At 43.9% G+C, this 21,265-nt stretch overlaps 2 protein-coding genes and 1 long non-coding RNA gene across 11 annotated transcripts in view; 1 reads left to right on the forward strand and 2 right to left on the reverse strand.

The window, feature by feature from the left end:
• Positions 1 to 6,759, reverse strand: part of CAPN3 (calpain 3) — a 47,591-nt gene extending 40,832 nt beyond the window's left edge. For both annotated transcript variants that reach the window (XM_036084632.2, XM_036084631.2), the window contains exon 1: positions 6,451 to 6,759. In XM_036084632.2, coding sequence (XP_035940525.1) covers positions 6,451 to 6,759 — 309 coding nt within the window. The remainder of the gene's footprint in view (positions 1 to 6,450) is intronic.
• The window catches only part of LOC118530903 (uncharacterized), a 39,299-nt gene that overhangs the window by 4,904 nt on the left and 13,130 nt on the right, over positions 1 to 21,265 (forward strand). Inside the window, exons 2-5 of one of the 5 annotated variants that reach the window (XR_013450488.1) lie at positions 9,804 to 9,921; positions 11,993 to 12,950; positions 13,479 to 13,599; positions 18,273 to 21,222. This is a non-coding gene — a long non-coding RNA (uncharacterized LOC118530903). Of the gene's footprint in view, positions 1 to 9,803; positions 9,922 to 11,992; positions 13,600 to 18,272; positions 21,223 to 21,265 lie in introns of those variants that run through there. The other 4 variants (XR_013450487.1, XR_004914876.2, XR_004914879.2 and 1 more) reach the window with 4 other exon arrangements.
• GANC (glucosidase alpha, neutral C) overlaps positions 16,430 to 21,265 on the reverse strand; it is a 70,512-nt gene continuing 65,676 nt past the window's right edge. For all 4 annotated transcript variants that reach the window (XM_036084615.2, XM_036084620.2, XM_036084617.2 and 1 more), the window contains 2 exons: positions 18,270 to 18,373; positions 16,430 to 17,677 (listed from right to left, as the gene is read on the reverse strand). In XM_036084615.2, coding sequence (XP_035940508.1) covers positions 17,568 to 17,677; positions 18,270 to 18,373 — 214 coding nt within the window. In that variant the 3' untranslated portion in view covers positions 16,430 to 17,567. The remainder of the gene's footprint in view (positions 17,678 to 18,269; positions 18,374 to 21,265) is intronic.

A 21,265-nucleotide genomic window follows, 5' to 3' on the forward strand; every position in this document is an offset into this window, starting at 1 on the left:
TCTAAATTTAGTTTTCTTAACCACTCTGCAGGATGCCCTCAGGTCTTCCTCTTTGTAGCCAGCCCAGTGATCCCACTTCTCTCTAAACTGTCTGACAGAAGAGGACACTCTCAGTCAGGTTGCAAGCAGCCCTCCTCCTGAGCTGGGTTCAGGAAAGATAAGTAACATCCCTGGGAGAAGAAGCTACGTAGCCAGCGACTGGGCTCCTAACCCTGGAAACAGAGGGCTCACTGCACACTGCCTGGGTTTTCCTATAGTTCTTTCTTTCCTCTCATTCCACACTGGCAGGGAGTAGCTTTTATTTTATGCCAACCTAGAGTTTCTTCTTTTCAGAGTTGAGTAACGGTGAGCCAAGTGACCCCCTGGCTGGGAAGATACCCAGGGAAGAGTGTTATTTATGCAGGGGCTGGGGCACGTGGAAGGGACTGTGAGAGCAAGAGACCTCTGTTGTCACCCCGGGTTGTCAGGAAGCTTCCAACCTCGGGGTACCGATGCAGTGGCCAAGCACTGGGTGCTCGGGAGGCGGTGGTCCTCTATACTCCACATTTCACCCCTTTCCATTAGCTTTGTTTCAGACTGAAAGGAACCAGGCTACTTGCAAAAATGATTCATTCCAGGTCTGGGGGAAGAAATGTACAAGACAAGCCTGGGACATTTTGGTGTGGCCAGAAAACAGGATGCTATTTAAGATTAATGGGGTTGGGACGCCTGGGGTTAAGCGTCTGCCTTCGGCTCAGGTCATGATCCCAGGGTTCTCGATCGAGCCCCATGTCAGGCTCCCTGCTTATCGGGAGACTGCTTCTCCCTCTCCCTCTGCCTGCCGCTTCCCCTGCTTGTGCTGTCTCTCTCTCTCTCTCTCTCTCTCAAGTAACCTGGGATCATGACCTGAGCCGAAGGCAGACGCTTAACGACTGAGCCACCCAGGTGCCCTATAAGGAATTTTTGAGAGCAGTTTTAATACTATCTTCCTGGTATTCTGGGGAATATAATAAACTTCTAAAAGTTGTGATGGTGATTATTTAGATTTGAAGTTGGGATGAAAATGGTAAAGCAAGTGTCAGCTTCTCTTTCTTTTTTTGTTTTGGCTTTTTAAATTTTTATCTTAATTCCAGTTAACATACAGTGTAATATTAGTTTCAGGTGTACAATATAATGATTCAACAATTCCATACATCACCTGCTGCTCACCTCACACGTGCCCTCCCTAATCTACATCACCTATTTCACCCATCCCCCCACCCACCTCCCCTCTGGTAACCACCAGTTTGTTTTCGATAATTAAGAATCTGTTTTTTAATTTGTCTCTTTCTCTTTTCCCCCATTTGCTGATTTGTTTCTTAAATTCCACATACGAGTGAAAACGTATGGTATTTGTCTTTCTCTGACTTATTTCGCTTAGCATTATACTCTGGCTCCATCCATGTCGTTGCAAATGGCAAGATTTTTTTTTTTATGGCTGAATAATAGTCCTATATATATATACATCCCACCTCTTCTTTATCCATTCATCTATGGATGGAAACTTGGGCTGCTTCCATTTCTTGGCTATTGTAAATAATGCTGTTATAAACATAGGGGTGCATGTATCCCTTTGAATTTGTGTTTTTGTATTCTCTGGGTAAATATTCAGTAGCGTGATTGTTGGATCATAGGGCAGTTCTATTTTTAACTTTTTGAGTAAGCTCCATACTGTTTTCCACAGTGCCTGCACCATGTGTCAGCTTCTCTTAAGCAGGGCACTCTCCAGGTGTTAGCTGGGGCTTCACAGTCCCTCAGAGATCCGGAACTCCCACCTCATAGCGTCTGAGAGGAGAGGCCTCCCCCCACCAGCATTCAGGGGGTTCCGGGCAGTTGCTTCCGTATGGCTCTCTCTTTCCCCACTACCGCGCTTTCCACACTCTGGCCTCTGGGTGTGCTGGCTCATCCTGTCTGTGTAACTGAAGGCACTTCCTCCCTTTACCAACAAGTTACTTTTTACTCACCCCAGGCATTTCACAAGTTCGTGAGTAAAGATGTCTTTGGGTGTTGGGGCTCCTGGGTGACTCAGTCGTTAAGCATCTGTCTTCGGCTCAGGTCATGATCCCAGGGTCCTGGGATCGAGCCCCGCATTGGGCTCCCTGCTCAGCGGGAAGCCTGCTTCTCCCTCTCCCTCTGCCCCTCCCCCCGTTTGTGCTTTCTCACTCATTTTCTTTCAAATAAATAAATAAAATCTTAAAAAAGATGTCTTTGGGTGTCAGGTCAAGCGGAGGGATGACACTGGGGTATGTGGCCTCTTGCCCTGTTGCTTCCCCCCCACCCCACTTGGGTTTCTGTTCTGGCTCCTTCCCTCTTGTAAATAAACTAGCATTTTTCTCCCCCACTATAAACAACAATCATGTCCACCCCCAGAGAGAAATTATTCTTTTTGTAATTATAAGAATCTTCCTAATTTTTCCTTATGAATTTTCCTTATGAAGAGAAAAGCTGGAGTCTGCCATGCTAAGGATTCACATTTTGTTAAGCACATTTGGCTAAGTATCTGTAAAAAAAAATCAGATAATTTTGTAGTGGTAACAAGACCTGACCTGAAAAATGTAATGATTATTATCACTATTTTTGTTTATTTAAGTAATCTCTACACCCAACGTGGGCCTCATGACCCCGAGATCAAGTCCCATGCTCTTCCGACGGAGCCAGCCAGATGCCCCTATTTATTACTATTTTTTATTGAAGTATAATTAACACAGTGTTATATTAGTTTCAGGTGTACAACATTCAGGTGATTCAACAATTCTATACATTACATTAATCAGTGCTCACCTCATTAAGTGTAGTCACCATCTGTCACCAAACAACTATTACAGTCTTATTGACTATATTCCCTATGTTGTACTTTTCAGTTCCATGACTTATTTATTTTATAACTGGAAGTTTTTACCTCTTAATCCCTTTTATCTATTTCACCCATTCCCCGACCCACTTCCCTCCTGGTAACCACCAGTTTGTTTAATGTATTTAAGAGTCTTTTTGTTTGTGTGTCTCTTTCTTTATTTGTTCATTTGTTTTGTTTCTTAGATTCCACATTTGAGGGAAATCATTTAGTATTTGTCTTTCTCTGTCTGACTTATTTCACTTAGTATTATACTCTCTAGGTCCATCCACTACGTTGTAAATGGCAATATTTCATTCTTTTTTATGGCTGAGTAATATTCCTGTGTGTGTGTGTGTGTGTGTGTGTGTGTGTGTGTGTGTGTGTTTGTGGGCACTTATGTTGCTTCCATATCTTGGCTATTGTAAATAATACTGCAGTAAACATAGGGGTGCATATATTTTTTTGAATTAGTGTTTTTGTTTTCTTTGGGTAAATACCCAGTAGTGGAATTATTGGATCATAATGTATTTCTATTTTTAATTTTTTGAGGAACCTGTTTTCCACAGTGGCTGTACCAATTTACATTCCCACCAACAGTGCACAAGGGTTCCTTTTTCTCCACATCCTCGCCAACATTTGTTACTTCTATGGCCTTTGGATTCTAGCCATTCTAACAAAGTGATATTTCATTGCTTTTGATTTGCATTTCCCTGATGAAATTGGGCAAGAGTAATCAGTTTCTCAGAGGCCCTGTTTCTCTTCTGTCTAGGGGTTTGTCATCAGAAAATTTGGCTCAACAATTGGGAAGTGTTGTATGGTTTGCTTGCTTTCTGATTCTAGAAATAGATCATAGAAGGAAGGGCAAAAGGAATCCATTTGGCCTGGAGACTCAATGCATGAAGCTCCCTAGTAGAGGAGGAAAAGAGTGAGGTAGCACTGGTGAGTGAGTGGGAAGAGATTATGGGTGTGCCTGGACAGAGGGCCTGGCTGTCCCTTCTTTGAGGAGGGAAAGGCTGAAAGTACAGCATCATCTTAACTAGAATTATAGGTGGCTTGAATAATTCTCCCCTTATCATCATCACCATCACCACCACCACCACCACCACCATCCAATTGAAGTAAGTACTACTTGATTGCGAATACTCAGATTGGCTTTCAGTGATTCTGTGCCTCACATAGTAAAAGCAGGAAGGGCCTCTCCTAGGACACAGTCTCCACTTCAGACTGCTCGAACCTGGTAAAGGTTACGACGTCTATGGAATGCATGGGAAGCTTAGGTCTCCAAGAAGTGCTTTACACTTCAGAAATTTCTGGAATCATTTCACTGTTTCAATGTCAATCAACTTGTGTGATTGCCCTTTCTGGACCTTAATCACTTCACCTGTACGTGAGGGGGTGTTGGTGGTGGGGGCACAGTTTGAAACAGACTGGTCTTCTGGTGCCCCCCAAGGTCACACTGACAATGACAGTACACATTTTAGGACTGACGTAGAGCCTAGAGCATAACAGACCCTTACGTTGTTCTGAGTAATATGCAAGTCTAGCTTTTAAGACTAAAATCCACCAATGATTTCACTAAAAACAGCATCTGTGCTTTTTTTTTCTCTGCAGTAGTATTAGAAAAGACTTTTAGGGGGCGCCTGGGTGGCTAGTTGTTTAAGTGTCTAACTCTTGATCTCAAGCTCAGGTAGTGAGTTCAAGCCCTGAGTTGGTTTCCACGCTGGGCATGGAGCCTACTGAAAATAAATAAATAAATAAAAAGGCTTTTAGGAACACCCCCACCGCCTTGGAGTGCTGGGCTGCCCTTAGCTCTTAATGCTCAATGCCCTCAGCTGTGGGTTTTCATTCACCACCAGCAGCTGAGTACCCACTGTGGGCCTGGTCCTTCCCTGGCTAAGGGGGTCCAGAGATGACCAGGAAGGGTTCCAGTTCTCAGCAGATGGGGAACAGACGTGTGAAAGCTTGAAGGAAGTGATACCTGAGCAGTGGAGAGAGGGTGAGGGGGAGCAGATCAGATAAAAACAAGGTCATTCCAAACAGAGAGCATGAGCAAAGGCCTTGAGATACAGGATCTGGAGCAACAGCAGCTGAATGTGTCGGGGTCCAACGGGAGAGGGTGAAGATGAGATGGACAGGTAGGCGGGGGCCTGCGTGGGAGGGCCTGTAGCTCAGCTAAGGAGTTTGGACTTATCCTGGAGGCATGTGGGGAGGGGAGAACAGTGTCATCGAAGATACTGCAACAGGGATGTGACATGTCCCAGTCCTCTAGCAGCAGGGCAGGGACTGGGCTGCGGAATGAAGTTCTTGCCAGTCCTTTCTTCTAAACTGAGGGTCCTCAGGGCAGTCACAGGACTTACCACAGAACTATCAGGAGAGGAAAGGAGCCTTGGACATTGCATCTCAGGTTAGAAAGAAAAACATGGCTCATCAATGGCACTAGGTCCCAGAGTAACTTGATTAAGCTAATGAATAGCACTGGGCCTCAGCTTCAATGATCTCCTCAGTGTGTGGTGTGTGTGTGTGTGTGTGTGTGTGTAGGGGGGCGTTCTCTCCCTGGATGGGGTTAGCTCCCCTTGTCTTGTGATCCCATAGTATTTGAATGTTCTCTCTTGACAGCCTTCCCTTCAGGATTCTAGACTCCAGGACAGCAGGAATTTTTATTTTTCTTTCTTTTTTAAAAGATTTATTTATTTATTTATTTGGGGCGGGGAGTGAGCAGGGGGAGGGGCAGAGGGAGAGTGAGAATCTCAAGCAGACTCCCTGCTGAGCGCAGAGCCCGACGACCACGACGATGTGGGGCTCCATCCCAGGACCCTGAGATCATGACCTGAGCTGAAATCAAGATCTGGATGCTTAACCGACTGAGCCACCCAGGTGCCCCAATTTTTGTCTTTCTTGTTCACTGTTGTCTCCTCAGTCAATTGCCCACTTTCTGGCTCTAGCAGATGCCCAATAAATTCCTTGAATTAAGAATAAGAGTCATATGGGAGGTCTGATCAGAGAGGGGAGTAGGGGGATAGGATTTTCGGTCTGATAGATCACTATAAATGAAACCTGGAGGCTGGAAGAGTTACCTAAAGAGAAGGGGTTTTAATCCGGGCTGTCATGTCCTCTCTGGATGTACTTCCTCTGTGTGCCCTTCTCGTTTGTGGGGTGAGGTATGTGGACAAAAATGATTGCTAGGATTTCTTCTCATCCTAACATTTAATGCTAGAAAAAGTGGTCTTTGCTGGCTACTCTCCTCTTTCCAGGGCTTCTGTGTTGCAGAAAGTCATGGCTACTGACAAACTAAGGAACAACATCATGATTTTAGCCCGAGAAATGGAAGGACTCTTACAAAGACTTGTTCTGGGAAAGGGATGCTTACTTTGATAGGATGAATTAAACTGAGTTCCCATTACTTTTATACAAAGCAAGATGTTTTTCAGAAAAAGAGAGCAAGAGAGTGAGAATGGGCCTGGCCTCCACTGAGGACAGAGCCCACGGGGCTGCCAGGATCCTTCCCCCTCCTGCCCATGTGCACTGTGGAGCTGCGGGGAGGTGCTGAGGGGGAGGACTTCTCGGAGGGAAAAAAAACCCCAAGCCTGCGAGCTACTCACCGGAGGTCTCTTCCAGATGAACTGGATGGGGAACTTCTGGCTGTAAAAGAGAGAGGTCTCATCTGGTGGGAACTCGGGATCCAGATAAAGAACCTTCTTTTCTAGACATTTCTTACGAAGCTGCTCAAATGTCTTCTCTTTCACTCCAATAATGGGGAAATTGCGGCTGATGATGGCCGAATAGATGCCACTTGGGTTTGCGCCCCCGGCCTCGGTGGTCTTGCCTTGGCCCAGCTGGGGAATCGGCCCGGGGGACCTGGGCTCCGCCCCCGTCCGTGGGGCCACAGATGCGCTAATGACAGTTGGCATGGCTGGCAAATTTGGAAGGAAAAGGTTTTTTAAGGAAAACAAGATCCAGCTACCTGCAAGGGAAGGAAGCAATGGCCAAGGGGAAGTTGGAGTGATTCTGTCATCTGAGAGAAAAACGTCCACATCCACATCCGAAGCTAAAGCCCATCAGAAGGTCATCCAGCTTCTGTCCATCCTAAAAGCCGAGCCGTGATCCCTAAGTCGGAGGTTTTCCTGAGGCAGGAGCACTAGAGGGTTTCGGCGGCGGTGTTTACCTGGGGGCTCCTGCCGGCAGCTCGCATGCCAGAGGGAGAGGCGGAGGGGAGAGGGAGGCTTGTGTTTCACTGGCCTGGAGAAGCTTGAGCCAGGAAAACTAAAAATAGACATGAAGGAAGATTATGAGTATGAGAGCCCGGGAGGCTAGCGTGCAGCCAGACGGCGTGGTGGAGCGAGAAGGACCCGGCTAGGGACGTTCCCGCGTTGTCGTTGAGTGCTGGTGTCATCAGGAGACGAAAGGGGAATATTTGAGGAGATTGGACGCTGAAAATTAGCCAAGAACTGCTGATGCGTTATTGAGTCGGCACGTAGGCAGATCGTCCCCCCATCGGCCACCACGTGAATGCAGAACAATATTGAGAAAAAAGGTAGCCAGAGTGAATGTGAGATCCTGAATTCTAGGAGGATATTCTAGACATCGTTGAGAACATAATCTTTACTTTCTAAAACTCTAGGTTATCAGAACATTATTCAGTTGGGTTTGGCATCTCTTCTAGAATGTTATGGTGTCAGCGTCCCGTGGAACTGTCTGGGTGGAAAATGCCACTCTGCAGAGTCCCCAGTTGAGAAAAATGCCTGTCTCTTTCTTGCCCACTTGACCTAGACACCTCTTGTCTCTCCTCACCCCCCAAATAAATACTGGACCAAATGTGCTACAAAGAGTGCCCCTGAGTAGACTATGCAGGCACGTCACATTAGGCATCTGAGTCAGAAGGCGGAATTGGTTACTGAATCGCGTTGCCTCTTGAGTCCCGGGGGGATGTCATTCCAAAAGAGTTGGTTTCAGGGCTCTCAGATAAGAACACAAGTGGCTCTGGGGAAGGGAACTGTGTGCCTGGTGTCTTCCGCCTTGTGTTGCGCCCATGGTGGCTACTACCCGGGCCGTCAGGAGATGGCTACTACCATGTGGCTCAGTGGGGGCTTGTCCTAGACTGTAGCCCTGCCGGCTCCCCCGTGACCAGTCTCACCAGCCCAAGGCTAGAGGCTATGAGAGAAGGTGGGAAGTGACAGCTGAAAACAGGGAGGGCTACCAGGCTCATGGTCGCTGGGGCTGCAGCTTTGAGGAGCCCTGTGTCTGGAGCTGCTGCTTGTAGGGACCCTCAGCCTGTCCTCCTGTCCCCTAAGGAAATGCCCAAGGACCTTTACTACTACCCTTAGAGAGGCAGGACAGGGGAGGGCAGCCTGAAGGCTGACCGCCTGGGTTCAGAGTCTGGGCTCGTTGCTTGCTGGCTGCGCCTGTGTAACTTGAGGTGAGTTACTTCTTCCTTTTTTCCTATGTCTCAGTTTTCTCACCTATAGAGTGGGTATGTGGATACTCATTCTGTTATTGCGTTATCATGAAAATTAATTTATGTAAAATACTTAAAATAATGCCAGGATTGTCTTAAGCACTCAATAAATGTTGTTGTTAGAGGTGACCTAAATTTAACATTATTTTGGGGTTAGATCAGGTTGCATTAGAGTCACTCGTTGGTGCAGATCAGCATTCGGTCTCTGAGCATTTACTGAATATTTCCCATGTGTACAACACTGGGATATGTGTAATCTGCTCAGGATCACATGGTCACAGTGTCTCCAATCAGAGCATGCCTATCTGCCTACACTAAAAAAGCCTCTAAAAAGACTGACTTCCACTCTCAAACTCAACAATGACATGGAAAGCAGAGTGGGAGAAGTTTCCTTTCTCCACCCTCAAACGTTTGAGTCCCAGCCCACTGCTCCATACCATCTTGAAATTTCACGGCACCCACCCACATTTTATTGTTTCTGCTCATTGAGCTTCCTGTTTGCCCTACAAGATAGTAAGCTCTGTGAAGCTGGGCCCTGGGTCCCCATTCCACTGTCAGGGTTAAGCACATTGAAAGCTTTTAATAAATATGTATTGTCTATCTGTTGAATGAAATGTCCCTATGTGAGGAGAAATTTCTTACCCTTCTTATTGCTTTGCTAATGCAATCAAAGCATCTTGGCTTATTTGTCCCGGGGGGAGGAGCTGTCTCTGGGCCATACACCCTCTGACCTTGCTTTCCTTGGCTGTCTCACCAAGTAACTTAGTAACTAACATGAGCGTGTGATAAAATGAGCCTATTGTCGTAGTAGGATGGGAATATCAAACACATGGAGTGCAAGGTGCTATTCATTTTGCTTTAACGATTGTTGTGGATAAAACCCCCTCTCAGATTAGCAGGTCTAAAAAACGAGGTTTATTCAGCTTGTTAGTAGCTGTAGAAACTCCTGCTTTCTGGGAGAAATCCAATCTGGGCCCAAGGACAAAGGGCAGGGAATGAGCATGAGCATGAACATTTCAATTCCCAGAAGTCTCTTCAAGGATAAAGAACTAGTTTTTATAACATATTTCAGCCAACATCATGCAATATCTGTGATTGGAATGGTTCCTCCCACACCAACACGGCCAGCTAACGGCTTCGTATCACTGTCTCTTCCAACAATAAATACTTCTTTGATTTAACTCTATTGGAAGCAGTGCATTTGCTTATAACACCCATCATTCATTAAGTGCCTGCTGTGAGTTAGCCACTGCACATAGCTTTCAAAACTTTTAATTTTAAAGTAATTTTAGATTTACAAAAGAGTTGCAAGATGGGAAGAGTTTCCGTATGCCTTTTACCCAGCTTCCCCTAATGTTTACACCTTACATAACCATGGTACAGTGATTCAAACTAAGAAATTAATGCTGGTAAAATACTATTAACTAATCTACAAAAGACATTATTTTGATTTCTTTAGTGTTTCCACTAATGGTTTTGTTTTTTCCTCTTCTGTTACAGGCTCCGATTCGGGCTCCTGCACTGCATTTAACTGTTACGTCTCCCCAGGATCTTCCCATCTCTGATGGTTCCACAGTCTTTGTCTCATGACTTGGGACTGGTGAAGAGTACTTGGCAGGCATGCTATACAATATTCCTCAACTTGAATTTGATGTTTTTCATTTGATTAGACAGGTTATGGATTTGGGGAAAGAATATCACAGTGGTCATATGCACTTCTCATTTGGGGGTACATGATGTACCTGTGTTTTATCACAGGTGACAGCAATCTTGATCATCTGGCTAAGGTGGAATCTACCAGGTTTCTGCAAAGTAAAGTTACTATTTTTTCCTTTCCATACACATAGTGTTACAGGATTGCAGGATTCTTGTCTCACGGAGTCGAAGAATGAATCTCGCGGACACAAAAGGGTGAAGTGAAGTGAAGTGAGTTTATTTAGTGAAGGGGGGAACAGAAAGGAAAGAAAAAAGCTTTCTAGAGTGAGAGGGGTCCCGAATGGGTTGCCACTGTGAGCTTTCCTGGTAGTCTTTTATTGAGAACTGACTAGGGAACTTAAATCTTGATGTCTCTACCACTAAGACCACGATGTTTACTTTTTCTTTGATGTTTGGTAATTTTCAGTGGTCCAGCTGTAGCTGTTACAGAGATATCTTGTCTCTGACATTTAAGACAAACGAAGTACTCTTGTTAGTCTCATTATATTCCCTTATCTCTGGTTTTGTACGCCTTAGCATTTTCCACATCTAGGATTTCTATGAACCTGAACACGTAGCCCCCTGCGTGAGCCTAGTCATGTAGCCCCCTACCTCTCTCTCCCTACCTAGCCCCACCTATCCCTTACTCAATAGGATACATGTTTTTTTTCTTAAGTAGGCGCCACGTCCAGTGTGGAGCCCCACATGGGGGTTGAACTCATGGTCCTCAGATCAAGACCTAAGCTGAGATCAAGAGTCGGACACTTAACCGACTGAGCCACCCAGGTCCCCCCACATAGAATATTTTAAATCTGTATGACCACCTTGCGGGTTTGATTAACCCTATTTTACATGAGGAAACTTGAGATATCTGCTGTAATTTTATAGTAAAGTCGTGGAAAGCTCACAGAATTTTAGAAATTACCTCTTTTCTTCAACAAATGAGGAAACCAAGACCTGGAAAGATTAAATGACATAGCCAAGATCACTCAGCTGCAGAACCAAACTAGACCCCAGGTTTTCGGATTTCCAGGGAGGGACTTGAATGCGTAACTAGGACTCCAATAATGTGGGCTAGGTGTAAGATCGCTGGATCCTTGCATATAAATAGTGAGGGCTCCCCTTCCCTTAGCTCTGACTGGAGAGGAATTTAATACCACAGCCCTGCTAGAAACAACTGTCAAGAAGCAGCTGTCGAATTCTGGCCGGCCTTTCTGGGGCACTGCAGTCTTTTGCGAGGCTGGTCATAAGACAGGCAGATCTGATATCAGATGCCATCCTTTCTCTCTCCTAGAATGCTCGTTATATGGCTTCCATTGTCTGTGGTTAATATGGTAATCTGTTTCCAGTGGAGTTGCTAGTGGCTTTCTATGTCCTGGGCCTAGAGGTTATTTTAGTCTAGGGTGCTGCCCCTGGGATTTACACAAGGCATTCAGGAGGTTTGGTAGGTGGAAAGCTTAAAAGCAGAGTGAAAAGGTTGATGTTGTCATAGGAATTCCATTTCCCAGAAGGCTCTTGGGTAGGATGGTCAGTTATGCATGAAAAACCATTAAGCTCCAGATATTTATGTGTTTTGACTGTGTTTCTGCTGCCTATGATTATGATACCCCGATACTGAAAGAGGTGTGAAAAAGTGAAAGAACCCTGCCCACAGACCAAACTCCAAAATTGCGATTTTCTCTATGGCTATGGTGATCGGATTCATGTTTTTTTCTTTAAGGTTTTTATTTATTCATTTGAGAGAGAGAGAGAGCGAGAACACACATGCAGGAGCGAAGGGGAGAGGCAGAGAGAGAGAAGCAGACTCCCTGCTGAGCAGGGAGTCTGAGCAGGCTGATCCCAGCACCTGGAGATCAGGACCTGAGCCGAAGGCAGACATTTAACAGACTGAGTCACCCGGGCACCCCCAGATTCACTGGTTTTAGTTAACCAGGATACAGGGCTCAGCACAACTTTAAGACAAACTCTTGGTGACAGACTGCTTTCTCCTCTAGGGAGCCTTTAGGAGAATGGCCTGATCTGGGATTGGCCCTGGTCGTGTTGACACATGGAAGTTCACCTATTCTGAAGTGAGCTGTGCCCGGAACATAGTTAGTCCTACAGGTCAGTCTCAAGTACAATCAGCCTCCTTGGACAGACAGTGTCTTGGTACCTAGTCAAACTGGAGCCAAATCTTGGGATCACTTCTGTGAGGAACCGACCACCTCAGATTTACCACAGGCAGGATCTTCTGGATAACTCAGATCTGGGGAGAGAAGGACGGTGACCAAGCCGGCCTGCCAAATGCATGAAGGACTTTCTCTGGTCCCTATACAGGTCATCTGCTCTAAAATAAATGCCCCCATCAACATGTAAACATGTATTCTATTTCTTTTTTTTTTTTTTAAGATTTTATTTATTTGACAGAGAGACAGTGAGAGAGGGAACAAAAGCAGGGGGAGTGGGAGTGGGAGAAGCAGGCTTCCCGCGGAGCAGGGAGCCTGATGCAGGGCTCGATCCCAGGACCCTGGGATCATGACCTGAGCCGAAGGCAGATGCTTAACGACTGAGCCACCCAGGCGCCCCAGATTTTATTTATTTGACACAGAGAGAGAGATAGCGAGAGCAGGAACACGAGCAGGGGGAGTGGGAGAGGGAGAAGCAGGCTCCCCGCTGAGCAGGGAGCCCGATGCGGGGCTCAATCCCAGGATTCTGGGATCATGACCTGAGCGGAAGGCAGACTAACGACTGAGCCACCCAGGCGCCCCACGTGTATTCTGTTTCTTAGAGTGAGCCCTCCTGAAGGCTCTCTGGTCAGCTGCTGCCGTCAGGTAAGACCTCTGTGGTGAAGGAACAACAAAGTGCTGCCACAGTGTGGGTGTGTAAGGCCAGGGGCTGCTGGCCTGGTGCTCAGAGTACGACTGAACTCAAGAGCTTTGCCGTTTGGTGTGCATTAAATTGAACACAACCCAAGTAAGTTGAAAACAAAGACCTTTTTATTACTTGTTACAAGTAAGGACGGGAAGATAGCTCTCAAAGTACTGTCTTCCTATGGGGTTAGTACAAGAAGCTTTAACTCTGTATTGGGAGGCAGGAGCAGGGAACTTGTATATACATTAAGAAACTTAGAGATATTCTATGCTTAGGCACTTTGGTTCAACTGAGCATGCCTAGCATGTCAACATGCTAGTGCATACATTGTATGTTCAAAAATGGCAGAAAACTCAGCCCATGGGAGGAGATCTTAGTATTATAATGAGCTAAAGTTAACTTTAGGACAACTCAAGGGGGCTTCTTTGGCAGGTCCTCAGCTCCAAACCAGCCTAAACTGGCTCACATAAGAGGCCATCTGGTGAACCACCTGGCTGGAGAGTCTCCTTGGCAGGCTGCTGGTTCTGCAAGACAAAACACATTGCTTCCCAGCTTTTGTTCCTTCCCTCTCCTCCCTTCTGCTGATGGCTTTCAGCCCTCAGATCTGAGTAACTCCCCTTTGTGTCCTAGCCAACAAGAGGATGGGATTTGTGTCCCTGAAGTAGAGGACTTGACGTGGCCCAGCGCTTCTCAGGTGAAGAAGAGCTGATCTGAGGAACATTCTGAAGTGGTCTGCAGCATTAGAATCCAGGTATGTTCTTTTATTAACTTGGTTTCATCCTATTTTATATGCCACAGCTTATAAGCTTTTACAATACTAGAAAGCAAACAGTTTAAAGCTGTTAGATATTATAGAGATATGGCTCAACTTTTTTTTTTTAATAGTTTAAAACATAGGAAAGTGGGGCGCCTGGGTGGCTCAGTTGGTTAAGCGACTGCCTTCGGCTCAGGTCATGATCCTGGAGTCCCTGGATCGAGTCCCGCATCGGGCTCCCTGCTCGGCAGGGAGCCTGCTTCTCCCTCTGACACTCCCCCCTCTCATGTGCTCTCTCTCTCTCTCATAAAAAAAAAAACAAAACAACAACAAAAAAAACATAGGAAAGTGGAAAATACAGCATAAAGAGTTCCTATATATCCTTCACCCAATTTCTTCAATTATAACATTTAAACTCATTTTGCCTTTTTCTGTTTTGTCTCCTTCTCATACATACATACATTTTCTGAGCCATTTGAGAATATGTTAGAGATATGATGACTCACTACCCTTTAATACCTTAGTATGTATTTCCTAAAAGCAAGGAAATTCTTCTATATAATTATAGTATAACCCTCAAAATTAGGAATATTACCATGTAATCAAAAGATCCCATTCAAATTTTGCCAACTGTCCCAATCATGCCCTTTTAGGCCCAGATTCCAGCCCAGGATCACACACACATTTGTTGTCATGTCTCTTTTGTGCCCTCTTCAATCTAGAACATTTCCTCAGACCTGTTTTTCATGGCCTTTACATTTTGAAGAGTATAGGATGTCCCTCAATTTCAGTTTATAACTTTTACATAAGTGAAATCACTCAAACATTTAACAAAAATGTTTCTTCTATGTTGATGTACATACAGATTGTTATTTTAATAATTGTATAGTATTCTGCTGTATGAAAGGGCTATATTTAACCAGCCCCCTGTTAGAGAACACAGCTTATTCCTAGTTTTCCACAGTGTAAATCACACTGCAATTAGTAGCTCTGAGCAATTTATCTGATTTATCTGAAGTAGAATTGCTGGGTTAGAGTATACAGATTTAAAGTTTTGACACTATTGCCAGATACTCATCCCGAGAGGTTATACTTATTTATAACTCCACCAGTGATGCACGAGAATGACTTGTCCCCACACCAACATCAGCACTGGACATTTTCACTCTTTTTCATCTTGGCCAGTCAGGCAAAAAAAAAAAAAAAAATCATTTCTTTGATTATTAATGAGGCTGAGCACCCTTCATGCTTGTTTTGTCTGTTTTACTTTATTTTACGAATTACCTTTGCCTGTTTTTCTGTTGGGCAGTTTCTGATTTTAAACTAATTTGTCAACTCATTCCTTGGCATTTAAGCCTTAAGTAGAGACACATCATGCATTTGAGAGCTTTATTTCAATCCCTGTGGAAATTATTCTAATTCTTACATGAAATCCAGTTTCCTGAGTAACATGTCAAGAATTAGCCACAACAAGGTAATCGAACACCTGCAGGTCAACTCACCCCCACACAGCGCTCTGGGCACAGCTGCAGGAACAGGGGGTGGGGGAGGGGGAGAAGCAGTAAAGGGCAGAGAACAGTTAACACCCAGACTATATTTCTCTCCACTCAATGTCTCTAGGTGAACGTTTCAGTATCATTCTGGGTCAAGGTAGAGCAGTTTCCCACAATTTACTAGTTCTTATTCATTCCTTCCCCCCAAAATACTTCACATGGAAGAATAAATGCAATAGATGTTCATCTAAAGATAGGTCTTAATTATTCAACTTTAAATGCTATTAAAAGCCATCACTTATATTAGGTAAAAGCACCCCATTTTCAGTTTCTTACTGTAGGTTGCTAAGGTAAGTCTGAAGCTGGGAAATACTGCTTCAGCTAATGTCACCTTCCTCCCTTCTCCTGAATTGCACAACTTACAGAAATAGCACAGAATCTGCAAATGTTTGTATGAGCCGACAAACGGTGCAAAGCCCAAATCTCAACTGATATAATGAAACGTGTCCACGAGGAAATGCACAATGTCTACTACGTCTAGAGGGAAGAGTCCTGTCAGAAAAGTAAATCAGAAACAAATACATTCAATTCTCATTTTTTTTTTAAAGATTTTATTTATTTATTTGACAGAGAGAGAATTAGCGAGAGCAGGAACACAAGCAGGAGGAGTGGGAGAGGGAGAAGCAGGCTTCCCGCCCAGCAGGGAGCCCGATGTGGGGCTCGATCCCAGGACCCTGGGATCATGACCTGAGCCGAAGGCAGACGCTCAACGGCTGAGCCACCCAGGCGCCCCAATTCTCATTTTTTAATCAACCAAATCCATCAGTTAACCACTTGTACCCAATAGTTGGTGAAAGCCAAGGATAACGCTGCTCTGGCCAACAGAAGACAAATGTAACGTGCTCTTAAGGAACACGCACTCTAGCCAGGGAACAAGACAGACAAGACTGAAACGTTAAGGGACCACCCCTGAGAATGCGAAGTAGAACACACATTGTAAGTGCAGCAACATTTCAGAGATGGGCAAAATCACTGCTCACGGGTACAGGGGCTCAGGGTTGTTAGGGTAGTTAGAAAGGCGTAGTGGAACAGCGGCATTTGGGTGGGGCCTGAAGGGATGGTAAGGTTTGCACTGGGGGGGAAGGGGGTGGGTACGGCGGCCCAGGGACCACAAGGCACAGAAGTGGCAGTTGGCAAGCTGCTGGGTGAAGGACACGTGAAAACGCGCACTGGTGTAGGAGCGCCGAGGACTCAGGGCCGCCCCACAGATGCTGTGGCCGGCCGCGGGCGGTCCCTGGCGGCTCCTGAGGGACTGGGCTGTTGGAATGTTCTAGCCCATGCCAAGCCATATCGGAGCCTGAGGGAAAAGGAAACCTCAGTAACACCGATCTTGTCTTAAAAATTTTGATATTTTATTATTTTTTGCATTAATTTTGATTTTTAAAAAATACTGCATTAAAATATTTATTTTGATGATTGCATTTTTTTTGTATCCCCTTAAATTTTTTGCTCAAGGCAAGTACGCTTACCTCACCCTCCTCCCAGCCCTGTGTTCTATTTCTGAAGATCAGGAGTGGGGAAATGGATATTCATTTTATTATTAATTATAAGCTACAGCTTACTCATGTTACAAATATTCTGTGGCTAGTAAACAGTATTTAATAAAAACAATTAAGATAAATTAGGATTTTAAGAAGATTAATTAGGAACTTTGAAGCCCAAAAAGTATGACAGGGAGAAGAATTCTCTTTTGCTTCCGAGTCAGTCTTTAGGGGTGAGTAACTCTCTGTTGCTGCGGTGTATGCAGTACAAGCAGAAAAGGGTTGTTTTGCCCACGTCTAAGTGGGTGAAAGGTAACTGGGGGGGGGGGGCGGGTACCAGAGGCTGCTGTCCACTTGGAGACAGGCCTCGAGTAACTCAGCTGCTGTAGCCGGCCTGACTCTGCCGCGTGGCCTGAGGCAAGCTTCCACAAATGGGCCACACAAGGTGCGCTTGGCCCAAATCTCACAAAAACAGACCCATCCAGGGGCGCCTGGCTGGCTCAGTTGGTAGAGCATGCGACTCTTGATCTCAAGGTTGTGAGTTCAAGCCCCCATTGGGGGTAGAGTTTCCTAAAAACAACAACAACCACCAAACAAACCCATGCAGCTATGCTCAAGGAGAAGCTACTCATTGGGCCACAGCGTTTACCACAGCACCACGGTCCAATAAGCAGTGGAAGATTAATGAACTCTATAAATGTCGCAGGGCTCCTTGCATCTAGGAGAAGAAGTGGTGTTTGACACAAAGAGTATGACTAGTACCTCTCAAAATGTAAAACCTGAAGTCTCTTCTCATTAGTAAGCTGCTGATCAATGGATACTTTTTAGCCAGAGAAGTCAATTAGCAAGCAGCACAGATCTCAGAAGAGGCCAAGGGCAAGGCTGAAAGGTGCAGGCTGCTTCCCACGCTCGCCCCGGGTACACTGCACCATCATCGGACGTGGACCTCCCAGTCAGCGCCGATGTTCAGCGACAGCTTTTCCAGCCGCAGGGTGGACATTTGGGCACAATATGTAAAAGCCACAGGCTCATCTTTACCGTCTAAATATCAAGACAATAACAGGAAAAATTTGATGAATATCTAGGAGAGAAAAATCTTTCCTTTGAATCTAAAATATTTCTGACTCGATCATAAAACCTGATACCCCACCTGGGAGAATCCAATTTAATAGCACTTTTACCCATGGATGTCCATGAATTTTTTAAACATTAAACACTCCATCATTTTAAGTGCAAGATTGGTTGAAAGGAAATTGTAAGGAACAAAGTGATTTATCCAAGAAATTCAGTAGATAAGAAAGGATATAGCTCTTTAAATAACTCCATAAACATGGGTAGGATTCTCTGGGGCTTCAGACATCTACAGTCAAAAATACATTCAGAGAAGCTACAATATTATTTCAAGCCCCAAATAATTTCCCTTAGAAAAATATCAACAGCTTACAGTTCACAGAAAGCCCAGTTGATGAGGAGAAGCAGGATGGCCTTGCTCCCCCTAGATACCAGTATATTTGACCTCCATCAGAAAGTGCAGGGTCCACTTGGCTAAGCGTGCCACATCAGTTTTAGGACTAATCATTTCTTTGCTGCAGATACTTCCATGTTTACAAAAACAAATGACCTGTTTTCTCACCAGATGAATGGGTGATCACAGAAGATGGCTGCTTCTTGAGGCCTAGGACAAAGATCTGCTCCACCACACACTTGCTGGGATAATGACCTCTTTTGTCGGCACAACTGGAATAGATAAAAATGGTATTAGGAAAATGAGAGGAATAGGGGTTTGGACTGGTTATTAGGTCAACATCCTAGCCTTGGGAGTTCCCCTCCCATCTTTCCCTATGGAGGCATGAACCATATGGTTATCATGTTTATTAGGATGAAGAGATGGAAACGATGATTCCCTGTGCTGAGGACTGCCTAATCAGTAGACAAACCAGAATCCATTTAACAAGCCATTTGGAGAGAAATCACCTAAGGACACTGAAGTCTCAAATGTGACTTGGACACTGCAATCAGATTTTAAGAAATCGGATACTTAATGAATTGCTGAATGGGCAGATAAATGGGATTAATCAGAACTTAAACTGAATTTTTTATTTTTTAGAGAGTGAAGAACAGGAGGATGGAGACAATAAGGAAGGAAGGTTCACAGAGGGATTGAAAAATACTTCAGAGAAACTCCAGACCAAGATGGCAACATAAGAGGCCCCTGAATTTCCTTCCTCCCACAGATGCACCAAATGTAAAGCTGTGGAGCAATTCCCTCTTAGAGATACAGAAACTAGCTGAGTGACTCTTATACATCAGGTGACTGAGGAAATAGCCACATCAAATCCGGTAGGAAAGGCTGAAACACGCTCACCGTGACCACCACCCCGGGGACAGTGCCATACAATTAGGAGGGGAACTCCCAACTTCTCCCTGAAGAGTGAAAGGTTTGGACCACACTCCTACTGCCCCAGTGTTAAGGCCCCCACCTGAGGTATGGGACCCCAAATCACCTATCAATAATTACTTTAAGTAACTTGAACTAAATCCTCCAATCAATAGAGACAGAGTTGCTGAATGGTTAAAAAGTCAAGACTCAACTATATGCTGCCTATAAGAGACCCACTTCAGCTTTAAGGACACATACAGACTGAAAGTGAAGGGATGGAAAATGATATTCCATGCAAATGGAGACCAAAAAATAGCAGGGGTAGCTAATATTTATATCAGACAAAACAGACTTTATGCCAGAAACTGTAATAAGAGACAACAAAGATAGTTATATAATGGGTCAATTCACTAAGAGGTTATATAACATTTGTAAGTATTTATGCACCTGGTATTAGAGCACCTAAATATATAAAGCAAATATTAGCAGATCTGAAGGTTGAAATAGATGGCAACACAGTAATAGCCGAGGACTTACATACCCCCTTTTCAACAATGGATAGATCATCCAGACAGAAAATCAGTAAGGAAAATGTGAACTTAAACTACATGTTATACCAGATAAACTTAATAGATATATATAGAACATTCCATTCAACAGCAGAAAAATACATATCGTTCTCAAGCACACATGGAACTTTCTCCAGGACAGACCATACGTTAGACTAAAAACAAGTCTTACCAAATTTAAAAAGACTGAAATTATATTAAGCATCTTTTATGACCATAATGGTAGGTGAGTAGATATCAATTACAAGAAGAAAACTGGAAAATTCACAAATATATGGAGATTAAATAACATGCCCCTAAATAACCAATGGGTCAAACAAAAAATTAAAAGGTAAATAAAATATCTTATATTAAAATGGAAATATAATATACCAAAACTTATGGGATGCAGCGAAAGGAATTCTAAGGGGGGAGTTTATAGCAATAAGTGCCTATATTAAGAAAAAGAAAAATCTTAAACAATCTACCTTTACACCTCGAGGAACTATAAAATGAAGAACAAACTAAGCCCAAAGTTAGTAGGAGGAAGGAAATTACAAAGATCAGAGTGAAAATAAATGGAACAGAGGCTAAAAAGATCAGTAGGAAAGATCAATGAAACTAAGAGCTAGTTTAAAAAAAAATAAACAGAATAGACAAATCTTTAGCTAGACTCACCAACAAAAAAAGAGGGAGGACTCAAATAAAATCAGAAACGTATCACTGTATGTTTACTATACTAGAATTTAAATAAATAAATAAAATTAGAAATGAAAGAGGAGATGTTATATTTGATACCTCAGAAATACTAAGGATCATAGGAAACTACTATGAACAATTACACGCTAATAATATATTGGATAAAATAGAAGAAATGGATAAATTCCTAGAACATACAACCTACCAATACTGAATCATGAAGAAACAGAAAATCTGAACAGACCAATTACTAGTAAGGATACTGAATCTGTAAACAAAAAACTGCCAACAAAGAAAAGTCCAGGACCAGATGGCTTCACTGTTGAATTCTATCAAACATTTAAAGAATATCAATCCTTTTCAAATTCTTCCAAAAAATGGAACACTTCCAAATTCATTTTATGAGGGCAGCATTATCCTGATACTAAAGCTAGCAAGGACAGTACAAGAAAAGAAAATTACAGGCCAATATCCTTGAGGAACACAGATGTAGAATTCCTCAACAAAGGACCACACACCATGATCAAGTGGGATTTATTTCTGGGATACAGAGATGCATCAACATAGGCAAATCAATAAATGTGACACATTACCTTAACAAAAAAGGATAAAAATAATATGATTATTTCAGTAGGTATAGGAAAAGCATTTGACAAAATTCAACATCCTTTCATGATAAAAACTCAAAAAACTGGGTATAGAAAGAATGTACCTCAGGGCACCTGGATGGCTCAGTGGGTAAAGTGTCCAACTCTTGATTTTGGCTCAGGTCATGATCTCGGGGTCATGAGGTGGAGCCCCATATTGGGCTCCATGCTGAGTGTGGAGCCCACTTAAGATTCTCTCTCTCCCTCTGCCCCTTCCCATTCCCATGCTCCTGCTCTCTCTCTCTCAAAAAAAAAAAAAAAGAAAGAAAAAGAAAGAATGTACCACAACTTAATAAAAGCTGTCTGTGACAAGCCCACAGCTAACATACTCAATGGGGAAAAGCTGAATCAAGAT

The sequence above is a fragment of the Halichoerus grypus genome, chromosome 8 (assembly GCF_964656455.1).
Source record: "Halichoerus grypus chromosome 8, mHalGry1.hap1.1, whole genome shotgun sequence".
Taxonomy (NCBI): Eukaryota; Metazoa; Chordata; class Mammalia; order Carnivora; family Phocidae; genus Halichoerus; species Halichoerus grypus.